The sequence below is a fragment of the Hyaena hyaena genome, unplaced genomic scaffold (genome assembly GCF_003009895.1).
Source record: "Hyaena hyaena isolate Hyena2069 unplaced genomic scaffold, ASM300989v1 scaffold_129, whole genome shotgun sequence".
In the NCBI taxonomy this organism is placed as follows: Eukaryota; Metazoa; Chordata; class Mammalia; order Carnivora; family Hyaenidae; genus Hyaena; species Hyaena hyaena.
Genome location: NW_024080763.1, coordinates 3,349,130 through 3,376,974, shown reverse-complemented (window position 1 = coordinate 3,376,974; position 27,845 = coordinate 3,349,130). Strand labels below are relative to the sequence as shown.

The window sequence follows — 27,845 nt, the reverse complement described above, 5'->3', positions numbered from 1 at the left end:
GGAGAAAATCCAGCTTTGATGTTCCATGACTGTAGATCTCTCTATCTGCCCAACCCAGAGGAATCATGACATCAGCAGTATATCGGTCCACTGTAACAGGATCAAGGCAATATGCTGACATAAATAAAGGTCAATCTCACAATATCCCACTGCTCTGTCTCCTCAGGAGCCCGGATGGCCGTGAGGCTGGTGAATGGCACAGGGAGGTGCTCAGGCCGAGTGGAGGTTCTCGTCCAGGGCACATGGGGGACTGTGTGTGATGACCTCTGGGACCTGGCCGAGGCCACAGTCGTGTGCCGCCAGCTGCAGTGTGGCCAGGCCATGGCAGCCCCCACAGGGGCCCACTTCGGGGCAGGCTCTGGGAAGATCATTCTGGATGATGTGCAGTGTGCAGGCAGTGAGAGCCATCTGGGGCAGTGTGTGCACAGGGGTGAGGCTGGGCTCAACTGCGGGCACCTGGAGGATGCCGGTGTCATCTGTGCAGGTGAGGGGCTGGCTGTCAGTCCTCACTTGGCTACTCTTATCCCCTCACTACTCATTCCTCCACACACACAACCCAGCATGGTCCAGAAATGTCAGTGGATCAAGGCAGCCACTGGTGTTGTCTACACCCTTTCTAAGTTATGCATCAGCCTGACCATTCCCTTGACTAAAAAGATTGCTGAGTATGGCTCACGATCACAGAGCCAGGCTCCAATATGACCTGTTTGGTTTGAAAATTCAGACTGAACTCAAATTCAGCCAACTGGGAGTATCTGGCATAAAATTCCAAATTCTTCCATTTGTGAAAAAAAAAATTAAAAACAGAAGTTCAGGCTCAAAATAACAAATTCTTTTGTTACATTCATCAACTGGATCTGATAAAGGCTGACACTTTGGTCATGAAACAGCTTTCCAGTTCACACAGTCCCCATCACTCAAACCCCTCATTTGTTTTATTCCCATGGCTTTCGGAAACTTTCATTTGAATTTGTGACCTCTGGGTGATGGGCCAAATTTGTCAGCTGGTGTTCCAGGCCCTCCACGTCTAGGCCTGGTGGCCTTCCCAAACCTCTCTGTCCTTCCAGTTGACTCTGCTCCAAGAATCTTTCCTGATTCTGTCCCTCTGGCAGCTGGAATAACGTTGCTACAAATGACAAGCTCTTCCAGGCTGCACCTGGCCCGTCCTGAGCCACACCCCTCAACACCTAACACCTGGGGGAGCACTGCCTTCTGACACTCCCCTGGGACACTCAGCATTTGCTGGCTGGTCTCGTGGCATACTGAGACCCCCAAGGGCAAGGTCTCTGCTTCTCTCTGCCTCCAAACTCCCTAAATCTAGAATGTTCCCAGTAAATAGTCACTAAATAAGACATGATAATGTGCAGTCTCTCTTCACATTGACAGGTGCTCAGTCCACAGCTGCTCTGCCCACAGGTAAGACCTGTCTTACATTTGGCCTCATCTACTAGACCTGGTGTAAGGTTCAGAGTCAGATCTTGATTTGGTTCCCAGCTTCATTAGTCACTCATCTTTTCATGGATATTGACTGATTGTCCACCATGTGCTGAACTCTGTGCCAACAGACACTGGAGCCACAGCAGAGATCAAATCTACCCTTCCCCAATGTTCTTCCTTCATGGGGTCTGCACCCTAATGTGAGGGACAGACATGGCATATGATCACCCTCAATTATATGACCTCAGACAATTGATGTCATCTCTTGATCCCATTTCATCTCTATTTCTCTTTGTAAGAGTCAGAGTAACATAGAGAATTGAATAATTGAGAACTGCATGTGACAATGCCCAAACGTCTGGCACTAGACAAACACTCCCATAGCTTTTCTTTTGGTCAAACACCAACTAAGGGAGGCTGTGTGAGGGGGCAGGGTTCAAAGGGTCTGAGCAGAAGGAATTTGTTCCTGGCTGGTCTCTTTCCAGGTGAATGACATTGGCCCTCACTCTCCATGTCATTAGAACAGGCACATTGGATTCCATGCTCTCTAAAATTCTATGCCTTCGACATTCTGTGACTAACAAGGAGAGGATCAGCAGCCACACTGATTGGCTGAATGAAGTGTATGGCTCCCTGGCAAGTGAGAGGTTATTGTCCAAGGACAGAGATGTAGGTTTTGTACTAGAAACTGAAGGACCGTTTCCCATCTGACATTTTATTATGATAATTTTCAAATATGCATCAGAGTTTGAAGGATTTGAAAATGAGCTCCTACCTACCTAGATCACACAATAAATTTATCAATCAATCTAGTGTCCCTTCATTCAGCCATCAACCTATCATATTTTTATAATGCTTGATTTGTGTACCATAAAACTCACCCATTTTCAGGTTCAGTTAGATGGATTTGGGTGATTGTGTGAAGTTGTATAATTACCACCTCAGTCAAGATATAAAAGAGTTCCTTTGCATTCAAAGGTTTCTCACACATTTCAGAGTTGATGCCCTCCTCCCTCTCCCACACTCCACTTCCAGGAACTGCTATGTGAATCCCCTTGCTTCATTCAGGTGAAGTCATGACACACCTAGAGAGAAGTCACCAAGGAGATGATGGCCACCTGATGGCCTCTCCTACAGTAGGCCATGGGGCAAATTGTCCACGAGCTTTGCTTTTTTGAACATGCAATGCATGTTCATTCGTCAATAGGCGATAATACCATGTTCTGTCCTAAATGAAGATCTTGTGGCTATGAAGTCACTGGCCTTAGAATACAGTGCCATGGTTATTCCTGGTGAGTCCTGCAAGAAGGCAGTTGACCCCTTGAAGCAACTGTATCTTCTCGCAATGTTCTGACTGCTCCCAGATGACCATCCTTCTTTTTTACCCACCAACAGCCTATGAGAACCTGCTTCCCACATCAGTGGCTCAACACCCAGCTTCTTCTGCACCTCCTGGTAAGACTGTTTCTCTTTACAATATGTCTTCTGAACAACTTTGTTTATTCAACAATGAATGAGTGAATGAATATATGTCACTAAGGATACATAATGCCACTAGGGTTGTATATAGCAATAAACAGAACTGATCTTCAAGTAAGTAAAGTCCATGGTGGGGAAGAACTGTTACCAAAAAGTGTGGTGAATGCTCTAATGGGGAAGTGCAGAATGCTATGGGGTCCCAGAAGAGAGTCTCCATCCAGATCCAAAAGGTCTTGGCAGAACCTAAAGGGTGAGAGGGCAATGGGATTATGTCAAGCAGGGAAGAAACCAGATAGACTGCAGGATGGGAGACATTAACATGTGCTCCAAATTAGAATGTAGTGCTGGCCAATAACCATACAGAATTTGTGAATAGTGAGGTGGCTCTTTGAGATGGTTTTCTGGTATGGTCAGGGATGAGCAATATTTCAGGATATTCAGCCTTGAGTTAGTTTTTTTTTTTTTTCTTTTAAAAATTAGGTCTAACCTGAGGTCAGATAAGGCAGGAGTAAAACATGGGACTCCTGAGTCTCAATCTAGCTGTACACTCAAAAGATTCAGGAAGGAGAGAGAGGCGCCCTTATCACTGCCCAGAGTTTGAGCATCCCTGATAGAATAGTGACCAGCAGGTGCCATAGCTCCCGGCCATTGGCCATGGCTTTCAGGGTGTGGCTATTACCAAAGGTGCCATTGTTGGCTCTGTGAGTTCAATCACATGAGTTCACACTCCACATCTTTCTTTTTTATGTTTTTTTTAAGTTCACATTTTTTTGTGTATGTTCAAGCTCCTTTCTTTACCTCCATTTTTTTAGGTATAATTAACATATAACATTATATTAGTTTCAGATCTACAACATAATGATTCCATATTTGTATATATTGCAAAATGATCACCACAAAAAGTAACTGATCTAAGAAACAGGTACGGATAAGCAAGTGTATAAATTATCTATTGCCATGTAAAACCATCCCAAAACACAGTGGCTTAAAATGATGGCCATTTATTATCGCTCATGAATCTAAGGGTCACCTGGGCAGTTCTGCCAATCTAGGACAGGCTTGGCTGGTCTTGGCTGCCTTGGCTGGGCTTGCTCATGCATCTGTGGCTAGCCAGAAAGTCAGCTGAAGACTGCCTGGCCTAGGATGGCCTCCCGCACGTGTCTTACAGTTTCATAGCTGTTATCTGAGGTGACAGAGGCAATGAGGTCAGGTGTCTTTCGTCACCCACAGGCTAGCTCAAGCTTATTCGCATGATTACCTCAGTGTTCCCATGGAGTCAGCTGAAGCCTGTCATGCCTCTTGAGGCATCAGTTCCACATGAGTGTGCCATTACTTCTGCCATATTCTACTGGCCAGTGCAAGTCCCAGGCCACCAGCTTAGAATCGAAGAGTAGGAAAATAAGCTTAACCTCTTAGGCAGAGCAGCAGTGTCACATTACAAAGAGCGGGGAGATCAGGAAGAGAACTGTGGTCATTTTGGTAAATACTCTACCACAGACAAGCAGTCTTAAATAGAATAAGGATAAGGAAGACATTACAGACTTCTCAAAGCAGACACATGCAGAGAATGACATGGGATCTCACATGACAGTGTGGAGTGTGAATAACAAAGACAAGGAACGTAAGAGAAGTTAGGCTATGTAGCACATAGTCCAGTCATCAAAAGGCAGACCGAGTGGCCATCACCCCTTGACCCTCGATTCTTCTCCAGGAGGCTGGGCCCCTGTGCGGCTGGTAGGTGGCCATGGGAGGTGTGCAGGTCGCGTGGAACTCTTCTACCAGGGAGTCTGGGGGACGGTGTGTGATGACCTCTGGGACCTGCCAGAAGCAAACATCATCTGCAGGCAGCTGGGGTGTGGCTGGGCCATTTCAGCCCCAGGTGAGGCCCACTTTGGGGAAGGCTCTGGGAAGATCCTCCTTGACAATGTGCACTGCGGGGGAGAAGAACAGCACCTGGAGGAGTGCTCCCACATCGGCTGGCTTTCCCACAACTGTGGGCACGGAGAAGATGCTGGTGTGATCTGTTCAGGTAAACCCCTGCTCCCTCCCTGGCAGAGCCTAGCCTTGGCTCTTTCTGAGAGAGTACTTTTCAAAAGACAATGTAAATGTAGCTATTGAAAAGGAACCAGTACATTATTTGCTTACAGCAGATATTTTAATCCCTCATACTTACAGATGCTGAATATTCTATGGCCACACCACCAGGTAAGGAAGGTGATATTTACACGTGCAGTTTACCCAAACCTTGGGGAAGAGGTTCTGCTGGAAGTTGGATATGTCCTTCTCCAGGCCAGTGGAGGGACTGGGACATGTGGAGTCACCTGACTGTCCAGTGGGAGAAATGGATAGTACCTCAGAAATCTTTTGATCCAGCCTCACTTTCTACTTCTTCCCCATTTTACACACAGGCAGCAGATTTTAATCCCAGACTTCTGTATAGCACTTTCAGGTTGTCAGCTCTGGGTGGGTAAGGTAGGGGGTGGTTAAAATGTAAGAGGTGGGGAAGGACCCTTCCTGCCCGGGGGGCAGATGCTGGTGGAACAGACCTGGCCAAAGTCAAGGTGACCCATTCCTAACCCCACTCTCTTCATGCCCCTGCCTAGTTCCTGGTGCCCGCAGAGCTGCTTTTGCTGTTGGCTTTCCTCCATGCTCTCAGTGGCAGCTCAGAGTTTTCCATGCCGGTGCCCTCTCTCCTTCTTAATCCCCCACATTCCGATGCCCTGCCCTCAGCTTTTGGTCAGACAATGGGTCATGTATAAGGCTGAGTAGGAAAGTCTGATAAAGCTTCAGGCACATTCCCTCCTGGGTTGTCAGCTCCAGTAGGTGGGAAAGGATTGGTCCCACGAAAGGGTCTCCAGAGGGCACAAAGGAAGGTCCGCAGCATCCTTAGGTGCTGACTCAGTATTTCTGAGCAGCGCCAGGTCAAAGAAAGGGGTGAAGCAGTGCCTCTTCCTATTCTTACCTCAAAGTCTCCTAACTCTGGCCCTTGAGTCACTGGAATTGTCCATGGGTGCTAGAATTTCATGTCCTTAGTTTTCCTAACCCCTGAATTTTAAGATATCTCATTTGTGTGTATGACAAGAGGATAATTTATCAAGACCTGGGAAGGATCTAGATCAGTGCTTCTTCCATCTCCTACCTATTAACATCCCCAACATGCTCGGGCCTTGCCCCCAAAGATGACTCAGCAGTTCTGGGAGGGACCCCACAGTGTATTTGTTATGAGTTCCTTCAGGGTATCATGTGCAGGTGGGATGGGGACCTCAGCGCCAGCTGACGAGCCACATGTTCTTTGTGTGTTTGACAGATCGCCCACTGGCCGTCATCGCAGGAACAACGGCAGCAGGTGAGAGTTTAGTGTCCTTGGCTTCTCTGACCACCATCTTCTAGCTCAAGCCCTGAAGTGACTCTCCAAGGAAGTGGAGCAAAAATACTACTGTCCTACCTGGGTCACCCCCCTGAACCCATGTTCTGAGTAAAGTGTCCAATAATGAAGGCTGATAAATTTATGGCTCCAGTTCCATCTCTGTGCAGTCAAAGAAGGCAACTAATCAAGTGATGCCAGCCTGTGTGGTCTCCAGCACGGGCACTACACGTGGAGAATAAACATGCAGCTCTTAACACAGCAATGTCGCCAGGGCCGCTACGCAAGAGCATCATTTCAGAGAGCTGCCACCATAATGATCTTGCTCTTCTTCTTCACCCTTTTCCCTTCTCTGACAATCTCTGTGTTCCTTGTTTGACCTTTCTTTTTCATCTTCCATTTTCCCCCCTCTCTTGTTTCCAGTATCTTGGGATTCCAGAAGCTTTGCTAAACTTTTCTTAGTACCAATTGGAGATAAAGGGCTAAAATAATACTGATGCATGGAGGGCCTGACTGGTCTTTCTATGGAAGAGGCACAGGTAGATGACCAGAGCCCATCGAATGTAGGTCCAATTCTCACACAGCCAGATAATCTGATGGAGAAAGCCATTGTCACAGGTGTTACCTTTAATTTTGTACTGAGTATCAGACAGATGGACAGGCAGATAGACATGCAGTTGGAAAAACAAGTGAACAGGTGGTGAACAGGCAGACAGAGATGATGTCAATGTTGGAGGGGTGGATGACTCAAGGCAAGTTCTCTCCACTCGGTAGTAGATTTTTAATAGTGTAACTTTAATAAATTTTAACAGATGACAGATCGAACACTGATATCTTCATATACATAGAGGCTCCATATAGGCTTAGCTTTAATTGGGAAAATGAAGCAACTTACTCATCACTACAGGTGGTCTGACATAAACCAAAGCCACAGAACCCACCACTAGGGAGTAACCAGAGAGAAAGCTTCTGGCTAATATTGGATAACTGTTTTGCCCAGCAAGGCCATGTCAGTGGCAGAATTCTCAAAAGAACATGAGAGATATTTCAAAATGCTGACACTTTCATGCCCTAATTTTCTAAGTTTGCAAGAATTTTTAGACCGGTTTATGCATCTGATATATCCTAAGACAATACCCACAAGGTAAAGATCATTGAGTCCTTTTTTGTAGGAAAAAAAATGAAAAAAAAAAAAAGAGCATCAATTACAAAATGAGTGAACTGAACAATGAAAAAACTGAATTCTAAAATACCTTTCTGCTTTTAGAAAAATCTTCGTGTGGCAGTGTTATCACTAACTCATCTGGAGCGATTAGGAATCCCCCGCGGAATGAAATGCACGACAACATAACCTGTGTGTGGGAAATCAAGGCAAATGTATCTGACCATATACTGCTGGCATTTCCATATGTTAAGTAAGTCATGAGTAAATTACTTAAGTATATTGTGCAGTTTAAAGTTCCAAGCATTTCCCCATGCTTGATTCTCATAAGCAAAAGAATCCTTCACACTCTTTCAAATTTTGAATTTTGAAATAATTGTAGACACATAGGAAGTCAAAAAAATAATACAGAGAGTCCCAGATATACTTCCCTCAACTTCCCCCAATGGTGGCTTTTATATAACTGTAATACAATACTGTTGGCTAGGCCACAGATCTTATTCTGTTTTCAATATTTTCTACATCGACGTGTGTGTGTGTGTGTGTGTGTGTGTGTGTGTGTGAGAGAGAGAGAGAGAGAGAGAGAGAGGGAGGGAGAAAATGTATGTTTTAACGTCTGGTTAAAGATGAAGATACCAGGGAACCCCCCCCCAAACCTAATAAATTAAAGAATTCTAGGTTTTAATATAGTAAATAGTCAAAGTTGATGTCATTCACAAATGAATGTCTTATGGAAATTAATTCCCAGGAACAACTTAAATTATTTATTACTTTCGAATTTTGCTTAATCAAAAGATGACTTAGGGGCACCTGGGTGGCTCAGTCAGTTAAGTGTCTAACTTTTGGTTTAAGCTCAGGTCATGATGTCATGGTTCATGAGTTCAAGTTGCATGCCAGGCTCTGCACTGACAGCACAGAGCCTGCCTGAGATTCTCTCTCTCTGCCCCTCCGCTGCTTGTGCACATGCTCTTTCTCTCTCTTAATAAATAAATAAACTTAAAAACTTAGAGTGGACAGCTTATCAGGCTGAAGCATGGTCTTCTGACTCGAATACCAGGGCATCTGGACAAAACTCCACAGTGAAAAACAAGAGCTAACAAATCATATGACTTGCGCAAAGCAAGCTTGGCAGACCTGTAGGCAGGTTGCCTATAAAGTTTTGTAAATAAGTTGTTTGGGACCTGAAGCCATGTCCCACAGGCAGGCCTTTGCTTGGCCCAGCCCTTGGCCCTGGGCTTCCAAGCACCCGCAGTTCCAGGTCTCAGCAGGTGCCCACCTAGTGCTTCAGCCTTCTCTCCCTTCTTCCAGGTAAAATCCCATCCCCTTAAGAAAAAAATGAGATAAAAGAATCCATGCTATGTTTAAATGGCTGACAGGCTCTTAATCTGCCCCAGCTTCATAGTCTCAAAAGAAAGGGTCTGCCTCCAGCTACCTTCAAGATCTGCTAATGGGGAGGCCAAGAGGCAGCCTTTGGTCTTTGCTTCCTTAGCCTCGACTGCACCAATGAATATTTTGAAATCCTGGATGGCCCTCCATCCTCAGCCAAGTCCCTGGGGAAGACCTGCTCTGGTTCCTACCTCACCTACGCATCCTCCTCCAGCTCATTGACTCTCGTGTACTTCCGAAGCTTCAACAACATAGGGAAAAACTTCATCGCTTATTATTATTCTGCAGCCAAAGGTATGAATGGTGGTTAGAAGCAGGATCTTTGGAGCTAGAGATGGACAACCCGCCTCAGGACCAGTTAGAGCCCAGTCGCTTACTCTGTGACGCTGGACAAGGGACCTGATCTCTCTGTGCTTCAATCCATTCCCTTGTATAATGGGGATAAGAAAAGCTTACCTCCTAGGCTTGTTGTGGGGCTTACCTGAAATGATACAAGTAAAGCCCTTAGTGCAGTGATGGTGTATCATAAGTGCTCAATGCCCGGCAACTTCACCATGGATCCGGTTCTTGTAAATACCTCATTGCAGTCAGCCCATTAGGAAGCCATTTCTGGAGTTACTCTGAATCTAGGACTAGGTGCGTGATGTAGGACCTACAGAAAAAGAAGGTGTGGTCTCAGCCTAGGAGGGGCTTGTGTACAACCTAGAAGTTCAAGACAAACACATGTGATGCAATGAGAGGACAAGTAGAATGTACTAAATGAAGGCAAGCAAAAAGAATAGACTACATTGACACATGAATGCATCTCAGTAAAAGATGAGAGAGAAAAAGAGAGAGAGAGATGCAGGCTGTAAACACTAAGGAAACATAGGAGGAAACAGCCTCAGATCTGTCTTTCAGCCTGGCCAGGCTGTAAGTCAAGAAATAGGAAAAAGGCACAGCAGGTGAGGGAGCTGTATGAGCACAGCGATGGGATGTATAGGACGTGCAGCGAGCAGGTAGACAGGACAGAAGCTAAGTCAAGGTTGGTTTCTGATGAACTGCAGGTTCTCAAGGTTCAGTAAGCACAAGGGTGATCAAAATAGCAATGAACATTTACTGAACGCCTATTTTATGCCAGGCAACCCCGTAAGCACTTTACTTGTATTCCCTCCGTATCCTCACAGAAACCCATGGTTCTTCCCCTTTTACAGATGAGGAAACTGAGGCATAAGAGGTTCAGTAATTGTTCTGAGACTCCCTTATACTATTTACCACTAAGAGAAAAGAGGCTGCCTCATAGATCTCTTGTGCCATTCTAGACTGTGCCCTGGTGGAGATGCAGTTCAGACAAGTCTTCCACTCTGTGAGCAAGCACTGAGGAGGCTCAGTGAGCAAGCTTCGCACATGTGCTATGTGTCACAAAGTGGATCAGAGAAAGTCACTGTCACTGTGTTTGAACAGTTACTGACGAGGTTTCCTATCATTGCAGAGGCGGTTTCCAGGACCCCACATCTAATCAGTGAGTCACGTTTACTATTGTTACTTCATCTTCATTCTTCACTCGTGTGTCTTTCTTTGTCCCCATTGCTGGTACTTTCACTCCGTCATAGTGTGAACTCTTTTACATTTCCAAATTTCCTATATCAGTCTAGCTAGCTGAGAGATTCTGTCTGCATACGTCTTGCACAAGTTTGATGCCCATTCACTTTGGAACCAAGTTACACATACCAACAGTTGGGTCTCTGTAAATTGATAACCGTTAATTAGATTTCTCAATTCTTTGCTTTAATCAAAGACATTGAGACACACCCAATCAAACATTCCACATTTAGGGAAAGTTAACACAACAGCAGCACATGGAAGAAATGCCTTTTTCCCTGGAAGGACACTGTGCACATTCACATTTTGGCACAGAATGGCACAACTTAAGTGTTGTTATATTTCCAGCAGCTGGGCAGAGGAAGGGAATATTATTTCAGCTGGATCCCATATGTCTTAAGAACAACAAGAGTTTGATTTTGGTGGGGGGGGGTCACTTATTATAAAGACGCCAGGGAGAATGAACCAGCCAGAATCTTGGTGTTTAAGAGAGATGGCCATCTTGACTTGCCCACATCCTCCCTTTTTACCTGAAGGCTGTCATCTTGTATTCACAGCAATCCCGATGACAACACCCAAGACAGTGACAGCAAGACCAGGTAAGCCCTGGAATGCATCCATTCATTTACCAAGTATTCTTTCCTCGTGGCATCTGCACTTGTACCTGCTTCATGGGCAGGAACTTGACTAGCTGCAAGTAGTTCATCTATTTGCAAAAGGGCCAGTTGGCTCTATGCAGATTTTTAGGGCCATCCAAAACTCTTGAGATTCTTTGGCTCTAGCATCCCAGAGTGAGCAAAGTACATTTTTTTTTTCAGTATTTTTCAGAGTCATCAAAGCCTGAGCAGCTTACAAGTACCTTCTGGCAGGGTGCTATCTTGTCTTTATTTGGCCAGTCCTGCTCATAGTTAACCTGTATCTGTGTATCACTAATAGCCTTTTTCAAAATGAGTGGGCGTCAAAGCCATTCCAGAGGCAGTGAGATCGAATAGCAGAGAAAAATAGTGAACTTTGAGATCAGGAGAGCTGAGTTTAGATCTGAGTTTAGCTAGTTACCAGATGTGGGATTTGGGATAAATCATTTGACTTCACCAACTTTCAGTTTCCTTATGGATTAAACTGCTATATGAGGACTCTTCTGCTTACCTCGAGTTATTGTACAGGTGAAGATGAACAACACACACATGTGCAAAAGCACTTCACAAAACCACAAATCACTGCAAATATTATTTATATTGTTTTTCTCCATTTAGCTAAAACAGATGGGCACGTATCTTTGGTCCAAGAGATACTCGATTTATAAATATTTTAGGCTAAATGTTATTTTGAAAATTTTAATTACATATTAACCTCCAATGAGGAGGTTGACTAGTTGACTAACTGATTGTTTCACCAAGTTCTCCATCCCTAATAGTGGTGTCAGGGTGGAGAGCTCAGCCAGCTCATGGGCAATGTGCTGTGTCCCAGAGGGCAATGCTCACCAGATCTCTGTCTGCAGGGGACCGGCCAGACCTGAGGCTGGTGGGCGGCTCAGGTCGGTGCTCAGGACGCGTGGAGGTCCTCTACCAGGGGGCTTGGGGCACCGTGTGTGATGACCTCTGGGACCTCAATGAAGCCGAGGTCGTGTGCCACCAGCTGAGGTGCGGACGGGCCGTGTCCGCCCTTGGGAAGGCCCACTTTGGTCCTGGCTCTGGAGACATCTTCCTGGACAACCTTCAGTGCTCCGGGGTGGAGCGCTCCCTGGGCCAGTGCGCCCACTCAGGCTGGTCGGAGCACAACTGTGGCCACCATGAGGACGCCAGTGTCATCTGTTCAGGTATCTCCTCCTCTTTCAGACAGTCATTGCCAGCCCCACCATGCTTTAAGAACACCCTGCTGGAATTCAGAGCAGGCCAGGGACAGAGACAGGGCCTCAACCAGGTGGCATTCAAGTTTTGCTTTAATTTGGGAATTTAATTATGGGAATTTTTTAAAGTTTATTTATTTTCAAAGAGAAAGAAAGAGAGAGCATGAGCAAGGGAGGGTCAGAGAGAGAGGGAGAGAGAGAGACAGCCCTGATGCGAGGCTCGAACTCATGAACTGTGAGATCATGACCTGAGCGGAAATCAAGAGTCAGATGCTTAACTGACTGAGCCACTAAGGCATCCCTTTAAATACGGGAATGGGAATTTTTAAGGAATTTATCTAAAGGTCTTTCGTTCAGAGGCAGTGAGAAGATGTCAATCTGGACAGACTTGAGTCTGAATCCCAGAGCCAGTGCTGACATTCAGACTGCATTTGGGCTACACTTAAGCTCTCAGAGCTTCAGTTTCCCCATCTGTAAAACTGGGGACTGATTGCTGTCTTGCAGAATTGCTGAAAGGATTTGGCCTGTCTTTGCAGATAGCTGCCAAGTGTACTGCGCATTTGGTCATTTGTATTACCATCTTCCTCACTCAACACACCAAGGGAATCAGTGAATTAAAAAGGCTCATTTTAATCATCTTATGACATTTCAAACTTTTAAAAATACTTTGGCTTTACTCGTGTTCAAAACATTAGTAGGGAGTAAGGTAATCACCTCTGGAACATCTATCAATAACCCTTTCCAATAATGAGATGCCTTTTGGGAAACTAAGAGCTGTAACACCTGGTGTGGTTTGAAAGATCAGGAAGTGTAACTCATTACTTGGAGTTGCCCATGTGAGAAGGGTCTCAGTCAGATGTCAGCACCTGCCCCCTGTGACTTTCATCTGAAGTGATACTTAGAAGCTTTGTCTGTTTGTTGATGCGTTCATCTGTCTGTCTGTGTGCTTCTTGGCATCTTGTGATGCGTGGCATGCCTGACCTAGTTACAGCCCCAAGTGCCACGTGTTATTTCCGTTTTCATGTTCTGGAGGATGACTGTCTACCTGAGCTGACCCCCGTGACTCCCCAAAGTCAAATTCATCTGCCACAAAATTGGCAGTTCAAGTGATAATCCGCACCCCCAGGTGCACCGTATAGCTGACCACTTCCTCACCATGCAGGAGCAAGCCAACAGAGAGAGACAAGCTCTCTGTTGTGTCCACCGATGAATAGGGTCCTGCCAGCCCTATGTTGTTTAATGGGACTAATCTTTTCCCTATTGGATCAATAAACACTTTCAAGGATGTAATTAAAACCTTTGTATTCAATGGTTGAAGGCAAGATTTCTGAAAAATACTGACATACGTATCTTTATATAAACAGATGCTGAAGAATCACTTATTACTAGTCCAGGTAGGTGACACTTTTCTTGATGGGACTCAAATATCCATTTTCCTGATTTTTTTTTCCTTGGGCTATTTATTGTCTCCCAGCTCTAAGTTCACTCTCTGTCTACACTGCAGAAGTTTTCGTACCACTGGAATTATTATTTGTGATTTTTTTTAATGTGGTAATTGCTGCGTATATGTGTGCATGTGTGTGTGTGTGAGAGAGAGAGAGAGACAGAGAGAGAGAGAGAGCTCATATTTTTAGAGACACATGCATGAGGGAAACAGCACTTCAGGATCATTTGGCATAGCTATATGCTTTTCCCTCTGGCTCAAAGGCCTTTCCCCACCTGCTCCCTGGCCCACTCCTTCTCACTGATTTTGGGGTTTTAAAATTTTTTTAATTTAAATAATTTAGTTAACATACAGGGTAGTCTTGATTTCAAGAGAAGAACCCAGTGATTAATCTCTTACATATGACACCCAGTGCTCACCCCCAAGAAGTGCCCTCCTTAATGCCCATAACCCATCTAGCCCATCCACTACCCACCACCCCTCCAGCAACCCTCAGTTTGTTCTTGATGTAAGAGTCAAGAATCTCTTATGGTTTTTCTCCCTCTCAGTTTTTATCCAATTTTTTCCTTCCCTTCCCATATGTTCATCTGTTGTGTTTCTCAAATTCCATATGAGTGAAATCACATGATATCTATCTTTCTTTGACTTATTATACTTAGCATAATACACTCTAGTTCCATCCACGTTTTTGCAAATGGCAAGATTTCATTCTTTTTCATCACCAAGTAGTGTTCCCATTGTATATATATATACACCACATCTTCTTTACCAATTTATCAGTCAGTGAACATTTGGGCTCTCTTCGTAATTTGGCTGTTATTGATAATGCTGCTATAAACATTGGGGTGCATGTGCCCCTTCCAATCAGCATTAGGGTAGGCTAAAACTAAGAACTCAGGAAACAACAGCTGTTGGTGAGGATGTGGAGAAAGGGGAACCCTTTTGCACTGTTGGTGGGAATGCAAACTGGTGCAGCCGCTCTGGAAAACAGTATGGAGGTTCCTCAAAAAATTAAGAATAGATTGTTCTCAGCATTCAAGAGTATATTTTTAATGTTTTGAGGAACCTCCATACTGTTTTCCAGAGCGGATGCACCAGTTTGCATTCCCACCAACAGTGCAAACCTGAGCTGATGGGGGTGGGGGAGGGGAAGGGGGTGATGGGCATGGAGGAGGGCACTTGTGGGGATGAGCACTGGGTGTTATATGGAAACCAACTTAACAATAAACTACTAAAAAATTAAAAATAGAACTCCCCTGCCACCCAGCAATTGCACTACCAGGTATGTATCCTTCTCAGTGTTTTGAGAGGACTCTTTCCAGGCGCACTCTTTAATCTGTTCATAACATAGCACCTGTTCTTCCCTTCACCATTTTTATCACAGTGTGCAATAGACATGGTCCTAGAGTCTGCATGTGATTGAAGGACTTTAGGCTCCCTGAGGTCAGGAACTATATCTCTTGGCTTTATAGCAGCAGCATCAGTGCCCTAACAGGAAAGACAAATCAATGAATGCCTTTTAAATGAAATTAAACTGGCTGAAGACCACACCCCCTGCAGCTCAGGAATACACTAGAAACGTGAGGAACAGGCCCCAGTGCTCAAGACCCGGCTTTTTGCAACTGCAAAGTCCTGCCGGCCTCGGAGGCCTGGTGCTGGTGAACCTCAGGTAGGTCACGTGGGGACTCACACACTCACCAGATCTCTGTCTGCAGGGGACCGGCCAGACCTGAGGCTGGTGGGCGGCTCAGGTCGGTGCTCAGGACGCGTGGAGGTCCTCCACCAGGACACCTGGGGCACCGTGTGTGACGACCTCTGGGACCTCAGTGAAGCCGAGGTCGTGTGCCGCCAGCTGGGGTGCGGACGGGCCGTGTCTGCCCTTGGGAAGGCCCACTTTGGTCCTGGCTCTGGAGACATCTTCCTGGACAACGTGCAGTGCTCTGGGATGGAGCCCTCCCTGGGTCAGTGCTCCCACTTGGGCTGGTCAGAGCACAATTGTGGCCACCACGAAGATGCCGGTGTCATCTGTTCAGGTAGCCTTTGCCGTCTCGGACAATAATTTCTAATGCTATTCTTGAAGACATTTGAAACTGCCTCCCAGACGGAATTTTCATCCATTCACCCATTCACTCATTCTTGCATGAAACAACCCTTGAGCGTCTGTTCTGCACCAAGTCCTGGGCTCACACACATGCTTTGGCAGCACATGGGAAGTCTAGAATGTTCACGTACACCAGGACCCCCTGGGGCATTACAATGCAGAGTCCAGGGCCCCGCCCCCAGAGAGCATGACTAATTAGTTTACGAAAGGGTGCTAGAATCTGCATTTTCACAAGTAATCCAGCTGATTCAGCATAAGAGGGGCCATGAGTAACCTGTCCTGCCTGCTGTGGGGCAGAGGTGACCCAGCTGCTGTGTCCTACCTCTCTCGGCCAGAGACCCTGCCAGAGGAGAGCTGAGTCCTGTGTCCAGATAGTCCTGTGTCTCTCCTTCAATCCCCATCTGTACCCTCTCCCTCTATCTCCCAACACCTCCTCCATGCTTTGGATTCACTAAAGAGAGTGACCTATTGCCTTTCTTTATGCATCTTTATGCAGATGCGGAAGAACTGCCTCCTCCCACACCTCCAGGTATGTCCATATCTTTTTCTAGTCTAGACAACTTTCCAATAATATTAATAATATCCAATTTACTTATAAATGCTAAGAACCAGGCACTGTTCTGAGCCTCTCATATATATAACTTGTTTCATCCCCCAGTAACCCCCAGAGGCAAGTACTTTTCCAGATAGGTAAACTGAAACATAAAATGTTAGCAATGTTTTCAAGGCTAGACAGTAGATTTGAACTCACACCGTCAGTGTTCTTGGCCATCAGTCTCATTTACCACACCCTTTCATTGGCCCCGGCTACATAAAGACCAGGTAAAATTAGCACAAAGATGGGCAGACATTTTGCTCAGATTATTGCTAATCGTGCAAAAGAGGCATTTTGTATTATATTTTACAAAAGAGACATTTGAGGAACAGAAAGGTTGAGTAATTTTCCTGAGATCACTCAGCAAGTTAATGGTGGAACTGTGTACTGACACTGATTAGTCTGACCCCAAAATATACTCTCTTGGGGGTCTTAAGAGTTTTGCCTGTTTTCAAAGATTTTATAACGTAATGATTGAGTGATATTCATCTGTAATAAAAAGGTTAGCAAAACCAGACCAACACATGCAATGTAAATTATGAAATGATACTGAAGGTAAATGAAAAGGCATTTTGTTTCATTGCAGTAGACATTTCTGAGCATTTGCACAGCAGTGGGGCATGATGCTAGGGTTTCTGTATGAATCGATTTATTTAATCCTCACAGCTAAGGATTAAGGAGATCCAAAAGCCTGCCCGAGATAACTTTATTAGAAAGAAGCAGGGGTGAGCTTGGGTGGCTCAGTTGGTTAAGCATCAGACTCTTGGTTTCAGCTCAGGTCATGATCTTAGGATTCGTGGGATCCAGCCCCACATCAGGCTCTGCACTGACAGCCCAGAGCCTGCTTGGGATTCTCTCTTTCTATCAAAATAAATAAACTTTTAAAAAAATGAAAGTAGCAGAACTAGACTCTGCAGACCCCATCTCTTGCCCTTTGAATGAACCTGCCTGCCCCCACACAGCCTCAAAGACTTACATAAATCATGAGTCATTGGCAGAAGCATCCTTCTTGGACACTTGCTTGGAGGAGAACTTGATGTGTTCTGAGTGTCCATGGGGGCAAGACCAGCTTTATGTGTTGGGGTCACAAGTGAGGGGGAAGGGCTGTCCAAAGTTAAAAGGCCATCATGGATGGGGCCAAAGGCAGTGAATGTTTAAATGAAGGCCTACCTGTAGTCTTCTCTTTTTCCATAACTCAGCTAAACTGAAGATTACAGAGATGATGGGGAAATGAGGAAGACCGTGTTGAGTGAAAGGAGCCATTCTGACTGTCTATTGCTACTCCACAAACATAGCGGTTTAATACAATGACTATTCAGTTACATGTCATGTTGTTTTGGGTCAGGAATTCGGGTGCTGCTTCAACAGGAGACTCTTTTGCTCCACGTAGCACCAAGTAGGGTCGCTCGGTGCTGTTCACCTCGAGGCTGGACTGGAAAGTCAAGGGCAGCTGAGCTCACATGCTTGGTGCCCGGTGGAGGCTGCTGGAAGGGTGGGCTCATCCAGGACCCTCTTCCTCCCCAGACAGTCTCCGGGCCTCTTCACAAGTCTCTGCAGCAGGGTGGCTCAGGGCGCCATGAGCAAGCCAGTGTTCTCAGAGATAAGTGGAAGCTTCTAGTCTCTTAAAGCACAGTGTCACCTCCACATCTCCACCATATTCTGTTGGCCAAAACAGAGGCCACCCAGCGTCAAGCGAGGAGACCTAGATCCCATTTCGTGATGGGAGGCATGTCCAAGAATGCGTGGCCTTCTTTAATCTGCCCCAGGACAGTAGAAATGTTCACTCAGAGAGGCAAACCATGAGAGACTCTTGAATGCTGACAAAAACTGAGGACTGATGGATGTGGGGGGGAGAGGGGGATGGGCATAGAGGAGGACACTTATGGGGATGAGCACTGAGTGTTATGTGGAAACTAATTTGACAATAAACTATTTGTAAAAAAAAAAAAATTATTCCACCAGGAAGATAGCCATTTTCTTCTCCCATAGCAAAATATTTCCTTTGAGAAGTTTACAGTCCCTCAACTTTGACAAAACTAACTAGGAAAAAGTAGGTCAACAGATGAGAAGTTGACTAAAGCAAANGAAACTAATTTGACAATAAACTATTTGTAAAAAAAAAAAAAAAAAGAAAGAAAGAAAGAAAAAAAAAAGAAATGTTCACTCAGCACCGTCAGACCTTTCTCAGTCCACGCTAAGTTCATTGACATTTCAGAGAAAACCCTTTACATTTCACTAACTTGTAGATGAAACTCCGTATTTTTCCTCTGAATGTCATCATCCTCCCCCTTTTTTCTTTTCCTTCTAGGTCTTTCCACAGCTTCTCAGGATCATATACCAGGTAGTCACTTGTTTTAAGTGGAAATGGTAACTCCATGCAGAGAGAATCAACACAGCAGATGCTAGGCGGTGTGCCTTGGATGTGGCACAGACAGACTGGAACAGCATGGGCAAGGGCTGCCTGTCCACTACCCATGCCAGTCCTGTCATGGCCACCACCACGAGAACACCAGGGGAGTCAGGACTTCAGTTGATGGAGCCCCTTGGTCCTCACCACAGCCTTGCCGAAGGGCATCCATTAATGCTGCTAAGACCTATAAATACTTACTTTCTAATTAAAGGGGCAGGCTGGAAAGGGGGTCTGCCTAGGTCAGAGTCAGTAATGGAAGGGTAACAAGAGACTAGAAAGGAATGTGGTTCGTCCATCCGAGGGTACTCAGCCTGCTTCTGGGTACAGTACTAGGGGGTGGGCAGCCATGACCGGCACCAGCTTACAAGTAGAGGTTTCAGGAAATCCAGTCCCAGGGGTGTTCGTGTCTGTCTGACCTGGCCCAGTTGTTGTAACTACAACCAACCAAAACAGACCGATGATATGCCTGGGCACATCCCCACCTCCAGCCATCTGTCGCAGGAAAGACCAGGAATCTTGAGATTCTGGGAGCATTACCGGTTAGTCGAGCACAAACAGAAAGAAGAAAATTAAGCAACATACTAATTTAAGGACAAGGTCAACAACACATGTTGTGTTTTCAAATTTCCTCTAAAATAATTTGATGATTCTAAGACTTCTGCTTTCTTGTGTGGCATGTTGCTTTAAGTGAGTGTGCGCGCGTATGTGTATGCATATGTACTGATTTCTATTACCATGACAACTAATTTGGAAGAATTAGAGTTCACTTGTGTAACTTATAAATCTAAAAACCTGTAAGTTTCATTCTCAGGAGCTACTGAGTTCAAAGAAATACAATCTACCCAGAAAAGGTAGTGAAGAAGTACTTGCGGGGGTGGGAAGGGTGCCCATCATAGCGTCCTTCAACAGTCCACAGTGTCCCCTTTTCTCCAACTCATCAGACCCCAAAGTTGTTCTGGAGCCTTTTGTTTCCCAAACCTTCCCAAACTAGCACCTTACCCAAACCTGACAGCCTCTGTCCCTGTGTCCCTCATTCCCAACCCCCTGTGTACATCCTCTCTGCCTCTGTCCCCACAAGCAAGAAGCCTTCTGCAATAGAAGAAGGAGATAGTGAACAGACCCGACAAATGCAGTATTTTCTTCATTAGATAGTAAGGGGAGAGAGAAAGGCAGGAAACTCCCATATATTAACACTTTTCCCCTTTAGAATGAGATTGAATGGGCTCTCCTTCCCAGGTGACATTTAGGCCAAAAGATCCGTTCAGACACTCTGGGTGTGCCCACCCAGGTGGACTGCTGCCTGACTCCACTAGACCACTGGGTTTGAGTGGGTCATTACTGGGGTCCCCAAAACGGGCACATGCTGACATCCTTTATCCTGTTGCTTCAGGAGGAAGTAGCTCTTGTGGAGGGGTCATGTCTAGTGTGTCTGGCTCATTTTCCAGTCCACTGTATCCGGAAAGCTACCCAACAGACATCCAGTGCGTTTGGGAGATTCATGTGGATAAAAAATTCCGCATAGAACTCATGATTCCAACTCTGAAGTAAGATAACAAACTTTTAAGAGAAGATTCTCTCTAAATAAGAATATTGGTTTGTGAAATCAGAATAAAGATATTTCTTTTAGACCAAAACGTTTAGGGGGGGAAACAGAAGAACACAAAATTCCTCCCAATTTTAAAGGTCAAGTTAATTTTGTGATTTTATCCAATGAGTTACTTCTAGTTTGAAAAATTTAATAAATGATTTATTTACATATTTAACTCAACCTTATTATGATATTTTTTCTTTTGATTTTGATTTCTAAAGGTGCCACCCAATTCCTCCTTACCACCTTTGTCCTTGTACAGTGGGTACCAATGCTCATCCTCTTAAACTTTGTATTTCCTTTATCTAACAGCACATAGTAAGAGGCTTTCCATACACACACTTGAGTCACCTGCTCCAGCCCCAGGCCCAGCATCTTCTCAATGTTGCCACCAAGTGAAAGGAGACAGTGAAATCATGGCCTCATCTATGACACGTGGGGAAAACATTTCTCTGAGTCACTTTTTTATCTCCATTTTTTAATCTCCATGGCATGAAATAATAGCTGACATTTTTTTTAGTGTTGGTGTATCCAGACTCTATATGATGTATTCTGTTTGCTTTGTCATATTCCAGCATCACTACAGCCCTAGGATATATACCCTTGTCCTGTCCATTGGAGATGAGGAAGCTGAAGCTCAGAGAAGTTAATTAACTTGCCCGAGGCTGACCGGCAAGGTCTGTCTAATGTCAAAGCTCCAGCTCTTCTCTGACACATGGCTCTATAGGCGGAGTCTGTGAAAAGACCTCTTGTAGTATGTGACAGACATCATGCTAAGAACACAGCAACACTGTGAGATGCTATGAAAATCCACCTGTAGCACACACTGAATTGCTGCTCAGTCCATGGAGTCCGGCATGCCCTATGCCAAAGAATATTCTAGAAACATGTTTTCTTTGTTGATTGAAACCCTAAGGACACAGAGAGCCCTCAATGAAGTCAGAACCTTGAACCCACACCTCCAAAGTCTATCTGTTTTAGGTTATCGGTTCCTTCAAAATCAGCCTCACACACATCCCTAGCGAGAGATTGCCAAAGTGCAGATATTCTCTATATGCTGACATTTCTATTTTAAAATTAACTTTTTGGGGAATGCCTGGGTAGCTGAGTCGGTTAAGCATCCAATTTCAGTTCAGGTCATGATCTCACGGTTCGTGAGTTTGAGCCCCGTATCAAGCTCTGTGCTGACAGCTCAGAACCTGGAGCTTGCTTCAGTCTCTGTGTCTTCCTCTCTCTCTGCCCTCTGCCAGCTCTCAAGAATAAATAAACATTAAAAAATACAAGTAAATAAAATTAACTTTTTTCTCCCCAAGATTTTGGGTATGGAAAATGTCATGAAATATGAAATATGGAGGTAGGAAAATCTGGCTGTGATGTTTACATACTGATCATCAGGGTGATTGGCCTGGTAAGAATTTGTTTGCAGTGCACACCAGCATCTCTAATGTTTCATGTAGATGGTGACTGCTGATTACTAAGTTGTAGCCATAAGCCTCCTATAATGCTCAGACGAAATAAGACTTCTGTAATAGGCATCTGTAAAAGTTAACTGATATTTTATGTATCAATATGCAGTTTAAAGTAAATCCAAATATTTAATTCTATGATTGCCATATGTTTTAAGCTTTTAGATCTAAGAAGTCTTAATCTGCCACTAACCCTCCACTTCAATTCCCGCAGCCTAGAGGATATCCTTGGATGCCCTTACGACTCTGTTGAAATCTTCGATGGCCCCCGGATCACCTCACTGTCCATGGGGAAGTTCTGTGCTTCCATATCTGTGATATTTTTCTCCTCCTCAGACATCATGACAGTGGTGTTCCGAAGTGATTCTATGATCACCAACACTGGCTTTTATGCTATGTTCAATGTGATTCCGCAAGGCAAAAGGGAATCAGGTAGGAAGTTTCAAGTAGGCTTTTGGTCTTTAAAAGACAGAACAGTTTTCTAACTTGAGGGCCCTCCCCTATTAGAAAAGCCCTGGAAGTCAATTGTTAAAACACCCCACAATTTTCCCCATAAGCCCTACTGTACGCCTGGTAGATTTTCTCAGTAAGAGGGTCACATGGGCAAGTGAACTAAGGCAGTGAGGTGCAGTTGAAGTGACAAGATGATTTGGGGTTGGGGGAGTGGTAATGCCTGGGAAGAAAGAGCCTGGGTGGGGAAGGCAGAGAGAATGCTGGGGTGAGGTGGTTGCCCCTGTGGATGGAATGGGAATGGACAACCTTGCTGAGGAGGTCACAGGTGATGGATGACAGTGAGAGGGCATTCCAGGCAAAGAGAAGAGCAAATACAAAGGCTCTCGAGGACGTGTTGGAGAAACAGATGGAAGGGTCAGAGTGGCACAGTGTGCACTCAGGCAAGAAAGGCTGTCCTTGTATGTCTCCAGGAGACAGCAGGCAATTCCAGCTGGCCACTGCCCGTTGGCCCAGAAATAGCTGTTTCTATTGAGCTTTATGAATTCATTAGACACCCTGGTGGCCCAGGTGCCTTCAAGGGATAAATCTACCCTGATCCAAATCATGTCCAAAAATGCAGCTGGGGACCCATTTCCCCCAGGATCCCAGTATTGTGTCAGAGAACCACACAGCAAGACCTGAGAAGCCAAGATGTAGTGGGTGCTGAGCGCTGTGCTTTATACTCCCACTCCCACCCACTCATCACCGCAGCCCTCTGAGATACATGCTGCTAGAGCCCCCATTTTACAGATGAGAAAACCGAGGCCCAGGGAGACAAAGCAACTTGTCAGAGGTTACACAACTAGAGAGCAGTAGAGCTGGATTCAAACCCTCCTCTGTCTCACCCTCAAGCCCTTCAGCCCAGCCTGTAACAGAATCAAGACAGCCTTAGGCTTTGCTTTTGAATTCATTTGCCTTAGCCATGAACGTGGGAGCTAGAAATCCTTCCTACGTAAAACTTCCCAAACTCAAAAATAAAACCCCGCTCTGTTTAGAAGATGGACCGGAGCTGCGATTGGTGGGCGGCTCAGGACGGTGCTCAGGACGGTTGGAGGTCCTCCACAGGGGGACCTGGGGCACCGTGTGTGATGACCTCTGGGACCTCAACGAAGCCAAGGTCGTGTGCCGACAGCTGGGGTGTGGACCGGCCATTGCAGCCCCTGGAAAGGCTCACTTCGGCCCGGGCTCTGGAAACATCCTCCTGGATAACATTCAGTGCTCGGGAAGCGAGAACCACCTCGGCCAGTGCCCTAGCTCCGGCTGGTCAGACCACAATTGTGGCCACCATGAGGACGCCGGTGTCATCTGCTCAGGTAGCCTGTCTTCCCGTGGCAGGTTCTTTCTGACCTTTCAGCCAGCAGCATCTTAGTGGTGGATGGAGAGTGTGCACAAAGCAGGGCTAGAGAATCGGAGGGTGGTGGCCCCACAGATGAGTGTCCTTTAGCCAGGTTGACAAAGAATGATGAGAGCCTGACTCCATTCTAAAGACATGCTCTCCGGGGCCATGCAACTGTCAGGCCCTGTTCTCTGCAACCTCTCCCAGGCCTGAGCTCCTTTTCCAGAACCCAGCATGCCCTCGTGCTTGTTTGTGTAACACGAAGTTTACCTGCTTGAGATCTGCCCACACTAGAAAACCACCACCCACCTTCACAAAATGTAACTTAGATTTCCTAAATTTACCTCTTTCTTCAATCCTGCAGATGCTGGGGACTGGTCTCCAGATGTGATCCCTGCATCCCCAGGTAGGTCCAAGACCGTGAACTTCCAATCTCCCTGCAAAGTGAGTAAGAAATCTAATCTCTGTCTTGACCCAGACACTGGTGGACTGTGACCTAGACACTGACTATCCAGGGAGCCTTTAAATTCCTGATGTGCTGGCCGCACCAAGACCAGACATATCAGAATCTCTGGGGTCATACCAGGTCATCAGTAATATTTAAAGTTTCCCATGTGATCCCACCATGCAGCAAGTTGAGAACCAGCAGCTTAGACATTGAGCTAAAAGCCTCATTTCCCAAATGAAATGGCATCCCAATGCCCCTCAGGACAGCAGAGCAAGGAAAGGCAGCAGGGGACGGGGGGGTGGGGGACATACTTCCATTATCCTGGCTGGGAAGAGGGTCAAGATGGAAAGGAGAGAAGGTAGAAAGCTTTACCTCCCAGGGACACGTGTTGGAAAATGAGAGCGTGCAAGAAAACACTGATGCATCAATGGCTCGCTCTCCCAGTGGGTCAAGAACAAGCTGAGTGTGAGAAGTGAAATCATTTGGGGCTGTTCTGGGGGCCTTCTGGCTTTGCCGACACAGCAGGAATAGAGAAAGGGTACACCTTGTTCTGGTAACCCTGCTCGGAGTCGATATGTAGCAGTGACCTCCAAATGCAAGACTCCGGTGGTATCTAAGCACGTGTGGTCCTGCCTCCTACAGCTGCATACCTCTCCAGGACAGGCTCTAGCTGCCCACTTCCCTGCCTGCTGGCACCCTGGTCCCCACCCACCCTCCTCCCCAGCCCTGCTCAGTGACAACTTCCACCCTCTGCCCCCAGTGGGGGCTTGGATGTAAGACAGGTTGAGGTCAGGATACACCCTGCAGTGTTTGGGGGGCGGGCAAGGTGGCTGGTAGCCTGTCGCTACACTGAGCTGGCATCACCATGGGACATTTGGAGGGACACTTGATGGGGACTTCTTACCCACTCCAGTCCAGGCCCCAAGGTCATCCCAGGTGGACGTCACCATCCCCTATAGAAATGAATCTGTGGGAAGGGGCAATTGCCTTCCTCACCTCCAGCTGAGGCCCCACATTTTCATTTTGCACTGGGACCCAAAAATCATGCCATAGCCCCGGAGGGAAGCCAGAGCCCACAGAATCATTTCTCAGGGACCCATAAGCAGCTGCCTCTGCTCAGCGCCCTCTGGGTTTTCCTTTCCTATCCCAGTGAGGAATCTCCTCTAGCCCAGAGCCGGGGAGAAGAACATGGCTTTCAGTTCATCAGACAGCTCTGACCCACATTCACTTGCAGTCCAGGGTTTCAAACCTCAGAAGGCTTTTCTCTTTTTTCTCTCTGCTATAATATTCCTTTTCTGAGGCATAGCTGACTGAATAAGAGAATGGGTCATGAAACAAAAAAATTTGGGGGGAGAATGAAATCTTTTATGTCTAAATAGTATCCCCCTGTAAATGAGCCACTTCTTGATAAAGCATTATATATTCACCTGGACACACACACACACACACACACACACGCACGCACACACTAAGGTTTTTGCCATTAAACTCTCTAAGGGAAATGCAGCATATTAGACATTTTAACAAAAGACAATTGCTTCTGATACAACTTTAGGTCATGAAAAAATACATTCTGCTGATGGCCAGCACCCTTCCTGAGGAAGGACTAAGAAGGGTAGACAGTGGGTAGTACCGCTGTCCTCACTGCCCTGCACCTAACGGCAGTGCTGTCCATGGAGAAGGACAATGGGCGTAAGGGAATTCTTAACAGCATCTGACCCATTTGCTTCAAACCCCGTGCCCACTAACTCCTGACGTGGGACTCCAGCAAGTACCACCTTTCCAATAGACAGGCTTTCAAAATCTGCCATTGACCCACCAGCACTGTCGATTAAGGATGCCTCTAGAGGGGCACCCTGCGTGGCTCAGTCGGTTAAGCATCTGACTCTTGATTTCAGCTCAGGTCATGAGCTCACATTTTGTGAGTTCGAGCCCTGCATCGAGCTCTGTGCTGATAGCACAAAGCCTGCTTGGGATTCTCTCTCTCTCTTTCTCTCTCTGCCCTTCCCCTACTCATGTTCTCTTTCTCTCTCTCTCTCTCTCTCAAAAATAAATAAACCTTTATGTTAAAAGGACACATCAGAATATAGAAATATATGCCTCACAGAAATCAAAGCCAAAAGGACACAAGAAAGGAAGAAGCCCTCCCCACTGAGGGTCATCTACTTCAGTGTAATTCTTGTCCAACCTGCCTTCCCCTGTCCAGGCTCGCAGCCATCCGGTTTTTGTCCCTGTGTGTTTTTCACGCTCTGCAGTGGTGTGCTCAGATGCTCAGTGATTTTACTGTGGGTGATGCATGACTGATCGACCTCAGGACACCCCTGGGGTTGGTGGACCCTCACACAGAAGAGAAAACAAGTCACATAGCTGTGCGTTGTCTGTGATTTCTTGGCAAATCACTGAAAGAAGGGGAGAGACCACATGCCACATCGGGACAGGACAGAGAAATGAGCGTTCCCACACCACACATCAAGACTCAAGCATAGTTACAGGTTCATTCATTTGTACGTAAATATATGATGCTCTTGTGATGCCTCTTTCCTAATCTTCTTTGGTTTTGGTTTTTGCAGCTCCCATCCCTCAAGTGCCTACACCACAAGGTAACTCTCTTTTCATTGAAAGTATACCTGTAAAAGATGGACTCACTTTGATAACTTGTAAAAGCAGAATAGATGTCTGTCTGTTCTGGCTGCCTGAGGGGAAGGAATTGGTGGGATGGAGCCCTTGCGAATGAATGGATTGTCTACATCTGAGTTGAGTTGGTGTTTGCATGACAGAAAGCTGGGCAGAGCATTAATGAAATATTGGCTGGACACCCCACACCCGCCGTGTACATGTCCCATGCCATTTCCAGTCTCACCTAGAGTCTTAGGGTCCTGCCCTGGTACAAGTCACACATCTTTTCTTCCCCCTCATTCCCTCTCAGGGATGCACACACTGCAGCCAAGCCACAGCTATGTCTATATCACCCATGATCCCCTCCCATTTTGTGACTTACTATTGAGTTTGATGGAATCCTGGATTCTACTCCTGGGAAAATGCCAGGTGCCTGCCTGAAGAAGCCAACCAGTGGTCTCTTGTCTCCTTGCAGGAGGAAGTAACTCTTGTGGAGGGGTAATTTCTGGTCTCTCGGGCTCCTTCTCCAGTCCTTGGTATCCAACAAACTACCCCACTGACGTGGAGTGTATCTGGGTGATACACGTGGCTGAGAAGTTCCGCATAGAACTGGTGATCCCAAGCTTGAAGTAAGCAGCTTTTCCTATTTCTACTCCAGAGGCCAGATTAGACTTGAATCCATGCGTTCCTCAAGGAGGTGGTACATATCTAGTCGACTCAGCTGTTATAACAAGAATATCATACACTGGATAGCTTAATAAACAACTGAAATGTGTTTCTTACAGTCCTGGAGGCTGGAAAGTCCAAGATCAACATTCAGTGTCTGGTGAGGCCCTGCTTCCTGGTTCACAGATGGTCATATTTTCACTATTGTCTCACCTGGTAAAAGAGGCAAGGGAGCTTTCTCAGGACTCTTTGTAAGGTCACTGATCCCATTGTGAAGGCTCTGCCCTCATGACCTAATTGCTTCCCAAAGGACCCACCTCCTAATACCATTCTGTTGGGGTTAGATTTCAACATATGACTTTTGAGGGGACACAAACATTCAGCCTACAGCACTGTGTGACGCATCCTTTCACATTTTAGGTAAAAAT

The 27,845-nt window shown here is 46.0% G+C and overlaps 1 protein-coding gene across 1 annotated transcript; it reads left to right on the top strand.

Moving 5' to 3' along the window:
* The first annotated feature begins 174 nt into the window (after positions 1 to 174).
* Positions 175 to 27,384, top strand: LOC120235553 (putative DMBT1-like protein). The gene is made up of 18 exons (XM_039237951.1): positions 175 to 484; positions 1,387 to 1,416; positions 2,676 to 2,729; positions 4,628 to 4,945; positions 6,224 to 6,262; positions 7,548 to 7,695; positions 8,932 to 9,122; positions 10,300 to 10,329; positions 10,967 to 11,008; positions 11,851 to 12,225; positions 16,297 to 16,333; positions 18,073 to 18,080; positions 18,716 to 18,736; positions 20,196 to 20,349; positions 22,074 to 22,291; positions 23,347 to 23,679; positions 26,278 to 26,292; positions 27,230 to 27,384. Exons 1-18 carry the CDS (start codon positions 175 to 177, stop codon positions 27,382 to 27,384), a joined length of 2,478 nt encoding a protein of 825 aa, XP_039093882.1.
* The last annotated feature ends 461 nt before the right edge of the window (positions 27,385 to 27,845 follow it).

Bases quoted from the DNA above. Each gene is read 5' to 3' on its own strand.
- LOC120235553 (XM_039237951.1), top strand. From the start codon at position 175: ATGGCCGTGAGGCTGGTGAATGGCACAGGGAGGTGCTCAGGCCGAGTG. The intron at 20,350-22,073 runs GTAAGATAACAA...CAATTCCCGCAG, and splicing joins CTCATGATTCCAACTCTGAA to CCTAGAGGATATCCTTGGAT. The intron at 22,292-23,346 runs GTAGGAAGTTTC...CGCTCTGTTTAG, and splicing joins GCAAGGCAAAAGGGAATCAG to AAGATGGACCGGAGCTGCGA.